The sequence below is a fragment of the Belonocnema kinseyi genome, chromosome 2 (genome assembly GCF_010883055.1).
Source record: "Belonocnema kinseyi isolate 2016_QV_RU_SX_M_011 chromosome 2, B_treatae_v1, whole genome shotgun sequence".
Classification (NCBI taxonomy): Eukaryota; Metazoa; Arthropoda; class Insecta; order Hymenoptera; family Cynipidae; genus Belonocnema; species Belonocnema kinseyi.
Window position 1 is genome coordinate 114,038,659 of NC_046658.1, and position 12,373 is coordinate 114,051,031.

The 12,373-nt window shown below is 30.3% G+C and overlaps 1 protein-coding gene across 5 annotated transcripts in view; it reads left to right on the forward strand.

Annotated features, from left to right (window-relative positions):
- LOC117167092 overlaps window positions 1–12,373 on the forward strand; it is an 86,481-nt gene that overhangs the window by 61,388 nt on the left and 12,720 nt on the right. For all 5 annotated transcript variants that reach the window (XM_033351731.1, XM_033351729.1, XM_033351728.1 and 2 more), the window contains one exon: window positions 6,971–7,070. In XM_033351731.1, the coding sequence (XP_033207622.1) occupies window positions 6,971–7,070 (100 nt within the window). The remainder of the gene's footprint in view (window positions 1–6,970; window positions 7,071–12,373) is intronic.

Genomic DNA, 12,373 nt, shown 5'->3' on the forward strand with positions numbered 1-12,373 from the left:
CACGAGTGTTTAACAAATCAGTAAAGTTTTTGAATGAAAAAATATGACGCTTTTACGAAATAGTTCCATTTTTAACAAAATAATTAAATTTTTAAACAAAAAGTAGAATTTTTTACCAAAAGATATGAATCCGACACCAAAAATATACTAGTAGAGTTTTGAATTATGAAGAATTAATATTCAACCATAAAAGATGAATTTTTAATCCAGAAAGACAGATTTTCTATCCGAAAAGCCGAAAAATCAACAAAGCAGTTGAGTTTTCAATAAAATGATGAAATTTTCTACAAAACAGTAGATTTTTAAAAAAAAGTAGACTTTTCAAATAAAGGTAGATGGTACGGGAGCTTATGTTACTCTCCAAATTCAAATAAGTTTTTAAATTAATTTTCAAAACAGTCAGAACATCTTTAAATTATAACATTATTATGCCAGATATTATTAATTAATTATTTTAATTTAAGTTACCTATATAATTAATAAATTAAATATATAAAAAGGAAGTTTTCGTTCAGAAATAAAAAAGGAACTTTAGTATTTGATCGATCCATCTACTCTTGCCCGATGCTCAAAATTTCTGTCTAATTCCCGGTTTTCCGGGTCAGTGGGAAGTCTAAATCTAACAGATATTCTAAATTATCATCCCAATAATTTTAAATTAATTTCTTGTTACGAATAACAAAATAATATAAAGATGAAAATGATTTTTCGACTTTTTGCAATTTTTAACTTAAACTTTTTTGAGTCAGCGCTTAGAATCATCTGACGGATTTCTTCTAGGAGTTCAACTTTATTATTTTACTTGTATTCTGAAAAAAACAAAAAGCGTTTTCATCTTTTTTTGGAATCTTTTTTTGGAACACCCTGCTATAATATAGCAGGATAATAATTAAAAAAATAAATTCAAAAACGGACACTTGCAAAAAACTGTTTTCACTATCCTAATGTGATTATTTTTTAATCCTAGCTATTTGTTGCAGTTCTACATGGTTACGGAAGTAATCATTCCAAGTTTCAAAATTTTAAATTTCTTCAGTAATTAGTTATTGTGAAATTAAATTGGCATAAGTGCGGTTCTGAAGCTAACATTACGTAAGTCCGTTTTTGAACTTCACCTGACCTTTTCCCGCCGTTTGAAATGGCTGCATTCGGGTTCAAAAACTAACAAAATTACTTGAATCAGTCTATAAAATTTTATTTAAACAACTTTATAAAATATCAATCTTTCTTATTTTTCTGTCTTCTATTTTATTGACTAAAATTTTGATTAAAACTCTTAAAACTTTTTACTGACTAAATTGACATTTTTACCAAAATTTCATTAAATAATATTGTGTCAAAATAGGTAGGTAGGTAACCAGACCTATGAATAAAAATGTAACTTTACAAAATCATTAACCATTGTAAGTACCTACTTCATAAAATGTTGAATATTATTCCAATAAAGGGTATCGGTCACAGACTCATAACCAATCGAGGCCGGTTTTGAAACTGAGGCGGATCTTCTCGATAGGTTTCAAGCCAGAAAGAAGCCGGTTTTGGTCCTAAGATTGCACAGACAGATGCACCATGTGATTCTCTACAAAACTCTGCAAAAAAACGAAACTCGAATTTTTTGCATATGTCCGGTTTTGAATCTAGGGGCCTCATATATTGAAATCCATGTAATTCGAAATAGTGCAATGTTCAAAGTAATAGTGTGAAATATATCAGAACGTTTTTGATGCTGTTTTCTTTCGTGATCGACCTCAACTTAAGTGAAATGGAAAAAATCTATTTTCTAGACTGTTTATTACCGCAGTTCCTCACGAAGAAAGTGGAAGCAAATGATACTCTAAAATTACACCTTGGTGGTCTACAAATAGCATTGAAATTTAGAACCGTCCGCGAAATGCTAAGTTGTACATCAATACTATGTATTATAGAATCATTATAGTTTGCCTTTAGCGAAAGTCACTTTTGAATGGTCTAATGCCCATATTAGATCATCGTAGTACTAGTAGTGAATCTTTCTACTTGAAATTGTAAATATAATATATATTTATACTCACGGACATGCGTGGCTTAGAACACTAGCAATTTATAGTTAACGAGCTCTTTACAATCTCAGATTATCGACGAAGAGAATGCTATTCGACTAAGGCAAAGAGCTATTTAACTGTGATATTAAAAGACTCTTCATTCATTCAATAGAGTTAATGATTTCCATTCATTAAGTACTTTTAGAGTTGCAGGTTAGTAGCCAGTTTTTAATTAGATCGATGGCAATGATAGGTCTCTAATTAAATGCAACAGTTTCTCAAGAGATAATACCTATGCTCCAATCGACCCTTCGCCTCTGACACTCAGGAATGCCACTCAGTCACCTTTTTTTTTTCTTAAATCAGTTTTCAGTCACTTTTTTAAGTTTAGTCACTTTTACAAATGAAAAGATTACTCGACCAATTTTATTACATTTCAAATCAGAGAGACAGGTCCAGCTTAGGTTATCTGAATGATTTGGTATTTTGATATATCATTCTCTGCTGAAAATAAAGGAATACTTATTTCACTAGGGCTGTCCAAAAATGCATTGCAAATTTTTTTCACTCTAGAGGGCAAGTAAAGGTTTAGAAAAAGTTTGAAAGTTTAAAAAGCAGAAAAGTTTCCATTTCCGGAGGAAATAAATCCGTAATTTTTTATTTTTCAAAATTCAAATATTAAGACGCGCTACTGGGCACATTAAAATCCCATTTGATTAAAATGGGGAAATTTGGGTATTTCGAAAAATTAAACTCATGCTCTAGGGTTTCATAGAAATGTGCCAATTTTTTATTCATTGAAGAGGAATGTCTACAATTTTACGTTTACAATATTTGTTAATTTTGAGCAATTACTGTTGTATTTTTCATACAAATAACTCCTAATAGACAATTTAAATATTTTCCATGACTTTCTAAACAATTTTTAGCTGTTTAAGTAAATAAAAATTACTTAAACAATAATTTATTCACAAAAAATGTAAAAAATAATCGTATTTTCTGAATAAGCTGTCAGTCATTGTTCGGAGAAGTAATTTTGTTAAAAAACATTATGTAATTATTTAAACAAATAATTATTTTTTGTTTACAAAATTTCTAAAAATTTAGTCGGAGTGGTCAAATTTTTTCTCAAATTGGTATCCTAGGCCACTTTTTGTTGAATAATTAAAAAATTTTAATAAATTTCTTGAAAAGTTTGACAAATCTCTATTTGCTTAGACAATTTTTTTTGTCAAGCAGTTTTTTTCGATAACTTTAAAATAATGAAACAAAATAGAATACATACAATTATTTTCCTGAATGTATAGTGTATTGAGTAAATAAATGAACACATTTTTATTTGTTAAAGCAAATACAATGTGTTTAAATGATAATTTTTCCAAAAACATTTTAAAAATTGTATTTTCTGAATTAAACATAATATTGAATGATTTCAAGGAAATCTGAAGTATTCCTGAAGGTAAAACTAAGAATCTAACGACCAAATTCGGGTAACATTAACTTGATTTTTGGACATTAAATGGGATTTTAAATTGTATTTTAATCTCGTTTAAATTTCTCAAATGTTGATTTTAAGGGGTTAATAAATTATTTTAAAAATATAATTTCATTATTTAAACAATTTTTATTCTTTCAAGCCGTTTTCTATTACAAAATGTGGGTCAGTAACATAAAATATAACACCTAGAATTATTTCCGTCAATATATAATAATATATATTTTTGGTGTCTTCCAGAATGTCAGTAATTTTTCTGTAATTTTTTACTAGTTTTAATAAGTACTGTTTTGATCCTCATTTAATGTTATCAAGCAGTTTAAGTCCGATATTAATTTAAAACCTCTTTTAACAGTATTATTCACTACTGCATTTTCAAAATTGGCTTTGTCTTTTCCTTTTTATTATTCAAATGTTTTTAAATTAATTGTACTAATTGTACAAAGTTATCTAAAGTAATCTTTTTATTAATTTAAATATTATACATTACCTAAAATATAGCACTTCGTTCAGAGAAAATGTTGAAATTTGAATCATAATTTGCATTAGTGAATGTGCTTTTTTTTAGAATACAATCATGGTAAAGATTGTAAAAATAGGAAGAATGGATTAATATCCATTTATAATTTAAATTTCATTATAACTTTCATGATTTATTCAATATTGTGCCAAAAATGATGTGAACCATCCATACTCAATTGAAACGAAACTAAAAAAACAATAGTTAATTGCATAAACAATAAAATAAAGTTTTTAGCAGAATTCACTGCTACTGGAAATCATTCAACATTATTTTTAATTCATAAAAAATAATTTAAAAAATATTTTTTGAAAAATGATGCTTTAAACAAATTATATTTGTTGAAACAATTAAAAAATGCTCAGAAAAAAATTTTCTCTACGCTATACATTCAGAAAAATAATTTTATGTTTTCTATTTTATTTAATTCTTTTAAAGTTATCGAAAAAATTGCATAAGCAAATAAAAATTCTTTCGAAAAAAAGAGTGATTTGTGAAAAATTAGGAATGTATCAAAATTTTGTCATCATTCAACAGAAAGGTAGCATAGAATACCAATTTAAGAAAAAATTGGACATTTCTGACTTAATGCTTAGAAATTTAGTAAATAAGCAATAATTTATTGTTTAAATAATTACATAATGTTAAAAAAAATTTTTACGATTATTTTTGACATATTTTAAGAATAAATAATTATTTAAACAAGCTATATTTATTTAAAAAATTAAACATTGTTCAGAAAGTCATAAACGATATTAAAATCGCCCATTAGTAATTATCTGTATAAAAGAGACGACAGCAATTGCTAAAAAATAAGAATAATGCTTAAAAATGTAATTTTTTGATTTTTGGGTCATATTTGTGGCGCCGCAGGGGGTTTGGGGAAGGGTGAGTTAAAAATAAAAGTTATTATTATGGTTTCATTTCGTAGATATTCCTTTTTAATCCCTAAAAAGTTTGGCACGTTTCGATAAACCCCTGGAGCATGAATTCAATTTTTCAAAAATCCAAATTTCCCCATGTTAAACAAATGGAATTTTTAAGTGTCCGATGGTACGTGGTTATATTTAAACTTTGAAAAATAAAAAATTATGAATTAATTCCTTCCAGAAATGAAAACTTGGGGAGGGGGGGGGGTTGACTTGCTAGCTCAAAAAGCGTTTTTTGAACCACCCTATTATTTCACAGTTTAATATCATATCAATCAATCATCAATCATATCCATCATATCAGTCATATCAATCATATCAATCATATCAATCATATCAATCATATCAATGAATCATATCAATCATATCAATGAATCATATCAATCATATCAATGAATCATATCAATCAATCCTCAAAGACTGACGGAAAGTAGTACAAAATTTAAATTTTTTATAACTTGCTGGTACAGTTCACCACATATTTCCTGAGTTTCGTTCTTGTGAAACTGTTGCTTCATATTTACAAGTATAAATGTAAACGAATTATAAGAAAAAATGAAAAAAGTGGAGTTCTTCAGAAAATCACCCTTATTTTCTTCTCGGTTTTTGAAAACATAAAAAGATTTTCAGAAAAAATCTACCTTTTTATTTCTTCCATCATTTTTAAAAAGGTTTTGCAAATATAAGATAATCACAAAAGACTCTTATCTGAACACTTCTTTGTTACTTCCGAAAAAAATTAAAAATTTTTTTTTTTAACCTTCGGTAAATTTTTTAGAATTTGCAGGTAATATTGAAATAATTGTTGCAACTTTCGAGGATTTAAATGATTTTAAGTGATTTTTAAAGCGCTCAAAGTTTCCGTATATTTCTAGATATGTAAAAATATTTAATAGAAATGTGATGATTTTAGATTATTTAAAAAGATTCCAAGCAATTTTCAGTTGATTTTACAAACTTAACGGAATTTCAAGGCATTTTAAGGGTTTTAGGGTATTTTTTTAATTCTAAGGAAGTTTCGAAGAGCTTTAGAAAATCCAGGGATGTCAAAAGATTTTAAAGGGTTTGAAATATTTTAGGGTATTTTTAAAAATTCGAATAAATTTTTATGATCTTTAAAATATATTAAGGTATTCCAAAAAATTGTAAAAGTTTTAAAATATTTTAGAATAATTTCAAAGATTTCAAGTTTCCAAGAAAATTCAGAAGATTTTTGATTATTTTTGAAAATTCTAAGTAATTAACAAGAACTTTAAAAACTTTTAAGGGATTCTTAATCTCAATGTTTGTCAAATAAATTTAGTAGAATTCACAAGAAATAAGAGATTTCGTAGGACTTGAAGGATTTGAAGAGATTTTAGAATATATGGTGGAGTTAATTTTAATTCATTTGGAATTCACCCTGAAATCTTATAAGTTTATCCATAATTATTTCAAATTATTTTAAATTCTGTTACATTTTTCCAAAATTATTTTAAACTTATAGAATTAGAGCGATATTTTTATATTTTTAAATTGTTTTCAATTAACTTGAACCTTTAAAAAATTACCCTAAACTTTTGAATTTAAAAGAATTTAAAAGAAAATTCGTTATATCATTAATACATACTAGTTACTTTTAGTCACTTTCTGGGTTAAAAATAAGTTACTTTTTAGTTCTAAATATGTCACTTTAAAGAATTTTCAAGCCAATAAAATCTGTTTTGAAAAAAAAACACTTACATGGTAATGTCGTGACACTCTTCAAATTATAATATCACATAAATTTGGAAAATAAGACGATCAGAATCAATTTCATTAAAGATTTTTTATTATTTACATTTGAATGACTTTACGTTTTTGTTTGTATAAAAAAATATAATTACTGTCAGATGATTAGAAGAATTTTAAATGCAACATGTCAATTAATACTATGCAGTGTTAATTTTTATTAAATTATGAGAAAAAGGCTTTAATTTTTAATAATACACTATCCTAATGCCTTATTATTCATTATTTGTTACAGCTCCATTGGAGGCAAGCAGACCGGAAGTTTATGGAAATGGATGGAAACCCGTCCAAATGAGAAGCGAAGGCGGTTCTCATACTGTCCTAAGCAATAACAGGTATATAGGCAATCGAGAAAATAATAGACTAATTTATAGTAACTATAATTACAAAAATATTATACCATCTCCCACTAGTAATAGAACTACTATAAGATTAAACTATTCCGCTTCGGAAAAAGCTCGACCGTTTGTCGACGATTCCCATGATTATCAGGTAGGAAGTGATTGGATTGGTAAGCCTTATCCTCAGGGAAAAAGAAATATCAAAAGCGGTAAAAATAGGCACTATTTTTTCGGAGGATTTCATCCTTTTGGGAGGAACATTATTGGCGAGGTGAGCAACAGGGTCATTCCGATTCCAATTTCAAATCACGCATCGCAGGACAATCTCTCAATTAAAGCTCGAAATCAAGGTGAACATAAAATCAAGGAGAGCAAAAATAAATCAGTATTCGAGGGAAGAAGAATTTCCTCCAGAAATCAGAATTACGTGCAGATAATACCTAACAAGCATATTCCAATTAAATTAAATTCGAAGGATAGGATCAAGAACTTGAATAAGGTTGTTAAAAATAATACGAAAACTGACGACGGAAAAATAAAAGTTGTGAAACTGAGTGCAACTTCACAAAATAAGATATTAAATTTATCTAATAAAATAGACGTGAAAGAGAATCTTCCACCAAATAAAGTAAAACCATCAAATCTGATAACAAAAGATAATTTTAAGAACTCGTCAAGAAATGTGGTAACGCCCAGGCCGAACTCTAAAGTGGCTTTCAATACTCATCTGAAGAATTGGCCAAGTGGCGGTCTCCAAAGTATGGAAGATTTGTACAATTACGAGAAGTATACCACCTTTCCAGAAGATGCTACCAAGAAACCAAGTGAGCATAAAATTCATAAGATTCCAGAAGGTTCTGGAAATGAACAGATCACCAAGAACCAAGAACCTTCCATGCATCCATCAGTGGAAGAAATGATTCAGTGGCTAAAAATCCCAGCATTTGCAAACAATCAGAGTCACTTAGTGATACAAGAATCTGGGAAACCAATGAGCAATACATTCGAGCCAATTTATGAAGATCTCGAACCCAACACCCCTTTGAAACCCATAGAGGAAGAGCAGATTGTTGATAAAATCGACAATGAAGAATTTACTAAACCGCAGTACTACTTTTCATCTCCTCAGTTCGACACAATTATAAATAGCCTTCAAGAACCTGCCATAAAACGAAGACCAGTCTATAGACCAATTTCTGATATTAGCCAGAACACTGTTGTTCATATTTCGAATACTGGATCTAAAACACCTGACGTAACACATACTGAATCAAATTACCCATCGAGTAAACCTATAGTAGCTAACCAACAACCTAGTTCTCCACCGAATGTTCACATCATGTTCATGGATGATGAGATGATGAATTCTTCGAATATTGGCGAGGCTTCTGCATCTGGAACAAAGGATGACTGTCCAACTATAATGATAAACTCGATAACGAAAGTGAAGAATAAAATACAAAGTAAGGAAGGTTGTACGGATTTGAATATTGTCATAAATTCTCATATCTTGAATACTAATATCTTCACAAGTCCTGCAACTAGTTCAACTGGAGAGGATGAATATGCTATTGAAGGTCAGAAGAATCCAGATGGTAATCTTGCAACTGATAAGTATGCTGGTCAGTTTACAAATGATCTTAAGTATACAAATCAATACCCAAATCAGCACCCAAATATTCCTGTATATACAGATGGTCCTCAATATACAAATAAACCAACAAGTTCTGATATTTACGATAAGAATTATTATACACCAGCTCAAAATAATCCTTATCAGCCTGTTAAAGATACAGAAAATCCAGCAGTAGAGGGAAATCAAGAACTAGATGATAATCCAGCAGTAGATGGTAATCTCGACACTTTTGAAATATTCCAGGGTACAAATATTCAGATTGGACCTTCCAATCCTAATGAGGTAGAATTTGCTAATGAAGTAGAAGGTGCAGGAAATGCTGCTAATACTCCTGAAATTGGAGGAGGATCATCTGCAGTTTCAATATCAGATGCTGCAAATGCTCCAGCAGTTGAGACAGCATCTGGCGTGGCTCCAGCAGTTGAGACAGCATCTGGCGTGGCTCCAGCAGCTGATGCTTCTCAGGCGCTTCAGGCACCAACAGCTTTGGCACCTGGACCTGGTCAAGCTAATGATGCTTCCGGATCAGAAGCCGTTTTGAATATTCCACGTCCTAATTTTCCCAATTTGTCTGGAGTCAATAATCAGATTTCCAGTTTAGCAGACAATTTTGGTGGAGGTCAAAGTGGTGCTACCGGTGGACCACTATCTGATTCAACAGCTTTAGCTACAGCGGATGACGATGATGATGGAGATTATGATTTCGATATATCGCCCTCAGGCGTTATGGAATCGATGACTTCAGTTTTCTCGTATTTTGAATACCTAAACCCTTTGCATTATGGCATGTTTAGCATAGCTATGGCGCCTTTCACAGCATTCGCGGCAGGAGTTCTAGGAGTGGCAGCGTTTTTGTTTCCGTGGGCGTTTCCGGGTGCTCTGGTCTTTGCTAGATCATCTGATAGAGTTACCAGCAGGTTTACTTCAAGCCTTGAGGAAGTAGTTAAGCAATCCATTCATAAGTATAGAAATTGGAACGAGTGGAAGAGTAAAAGAAGGAAGACGAGGAGGAAGAGATAAAAACAGGAGGATGGAGAAATTGCTTGGCTAAAGGAAGTCTCCCTTCTGGGAATGAAAGATAGAACATTTCTTAAGTAATCATAAGAATCTGCAATGTTCTATCTTATGATCATTTATGTTGTTTTTTATCTATGGGATTTTTCTTTTATCTAGCTAACTCTAATATTCTTTTTCCTCGTAAAGATAAAAATTCTTAGCGTATTCTTCTTTACTTTCTCAAGATTTTTATGCAAGCTTATTACATCTTATAATCATTAAACATTTTTTGTATGGTATTCTGTCTTTTGATTAAAAAGAAAGATTAAAGATAACATAGTACAAAACATAACAGGGTAACAAAATAAGAGGAAAATCAGGGATTAGGAGTTGGAAATGGAAGCCAGTAAAGCAAAAAGTAACAATAAAGTTGTGGAAAATTTCTGAAAAACGATGGGAAAATTAATGTTTTCATTCGGTTATTTTCTGACATTGAAAATATTCAGTTTATGTATAAATCTTGGCATTCAATTTCCTCTATTTTATTTGAAGGAACTAACCTGAAATGCCCATAAATTTTCTGAGCATTAAATTGTTATTTTATTGTATCGATACTACATGGTGTCCTAATTTTTTTCTTATACTAAATTTCAAGTCCATGTTTCCTTTAAAATGAAAAATCTGAAAAAAACAACAAATTATGGCTACAGTAAATTGAAATGTTGTTTTAAATCGTCAGTTAAAAACAGAGAAATTACATAAAAAATTTCGTCAATCTAATTTGGTATAATATGAACTTGGGTGAATCAAGCAAATTCAATTTATTGCTTAAAACATTATTAACTCCTTAAATTTATTAGTAATATGAAATAGACATCTTGTTTATAGTTCCTTTTTCATCAAGGAAAAAAATATTTATAAGAATTGTTTTTTATATAAATTTCATAGGGTTAGTAATATCAGATTGTGTTCTCATATTGCATATTATAATTCATTCTAATGCACTAGGTATCAATAGAAATGTGCAAAAAATTCAAACTTGACTTAATCCACTCAAGCAAGTGCTTACACGAAACTTTTAGTTTCTGAAATTAAAAAATCCTAGATTTGTCCGAGAAGTTAAATTTGTTCAGAAATTGTACTTAGACATTGAACAATAAGTACGAATCGTTTGACATAACACAGCCACACAAAAAAAAGTGTGCGGATCTGGTAAAAAGACACACGTATTCTTATGGATTTTGGGGCGCTGAATTCAAATTCGGTATCAAAAATCACCCATCACGTCATGGTTGAGCCATACCCTCAAAAAATGACGAAAAATTATGCACTGAGGCAAATAAATTTCAAAATAATGCCAGTGATGCAAATTTTCACTTCAAAAACATGTCGACAACTGTGGAGGATCAACCCTTGCCTGATATCAACTTATTTAACATAACTTTACCCAACAGAACCTGACCTCACCTAACCTGAATTAACAGAAATTTATTGAACTACACGTAAGGCTCTGGAAGCATATTTTCCCAGTAGCAAATGTGTGCTACACCGAATGGGTCAACTCGAGCCTAACCTAGAAATAAATCTAACCTAGCCTAACCTAACCTAACCTCACGAAACACAATTAAATTGATTGTATTGTCCCGTTGTGTTTGCGGTACCGTTTGAATCAGCTTGGGCTTAACCTGCAAAGAGGTCAAACCTATCCTAACCTAAAAGAACCTGACCCAACCTAACCTAACCTAACTTAACTTCACGTAACACAATTAAACTCATTGTGTTGACCTACAAATGAAGAAAAAAGGACACGTTATAGCAGGCAGAAAATAGACTGAAGTAGGTCTATAAATCAATTTAATTACGATAAAAAGCAAGATAAAATGTAAACACGAAAGATAGAATAAATATATCCCTTAAGTTTAAGAAAAGCAGAGAGAAAAAAATTTTGAATAAAACTCTTATTCATTTGCATGTTTCAGTTACAGTTCTACATTTTAATTGATACAAATATTGTCAGGGTCATTGAAATGGGGTCAATTCTACTTTTAGTTCTAAGTTTCTTCAAATGAGTAATGTACGTCTAAATTTTTAACCACCTGTAGTACAATGAAATGAATTTTATTGTGTAACAATGGGAACACTTAAGTTGTGTTGCGTTAAGCAAAATTTCGTTAGGTTCTGTTAAGTTAGATTGATTTGTAGGTTAAGATCGAGTTAACCTATTAAATATAGCACACATTTAAAACTGAGAACCGTACGCTTACATAGCTACACGTGTGGTTGAATTTCATTCGGCTAGGTTAGGTTAGGTCAGGTTCTGTTACGTTAGGATAGGTTAAACCTCTATGTAGGTTAAGCCGAAGCTGAATGAAACGGTACCGCACACACAACGGGACAACACAATGAGTTTAATTGTATTACGTGAAGTTAAGTTAGTTTAGATTAGGTTAGGTCAGGTTCTTTTAGGTTAGGATAGGTTTGACCTCTTTGCAGGTTAAGACCAAGCTGATTCAAACGGTACCGCAAACACAACGGGACAACACAATCAATTTAATTGTGTTTTGTAAGGTTAGGTTAGGTTAGGTTAGGCTAGGTTAGATTTATTTCTAGGTTAGGCTCGAGTTGACCCATTCGATGTAGCACACATTTGCTACTGGGAAAATAT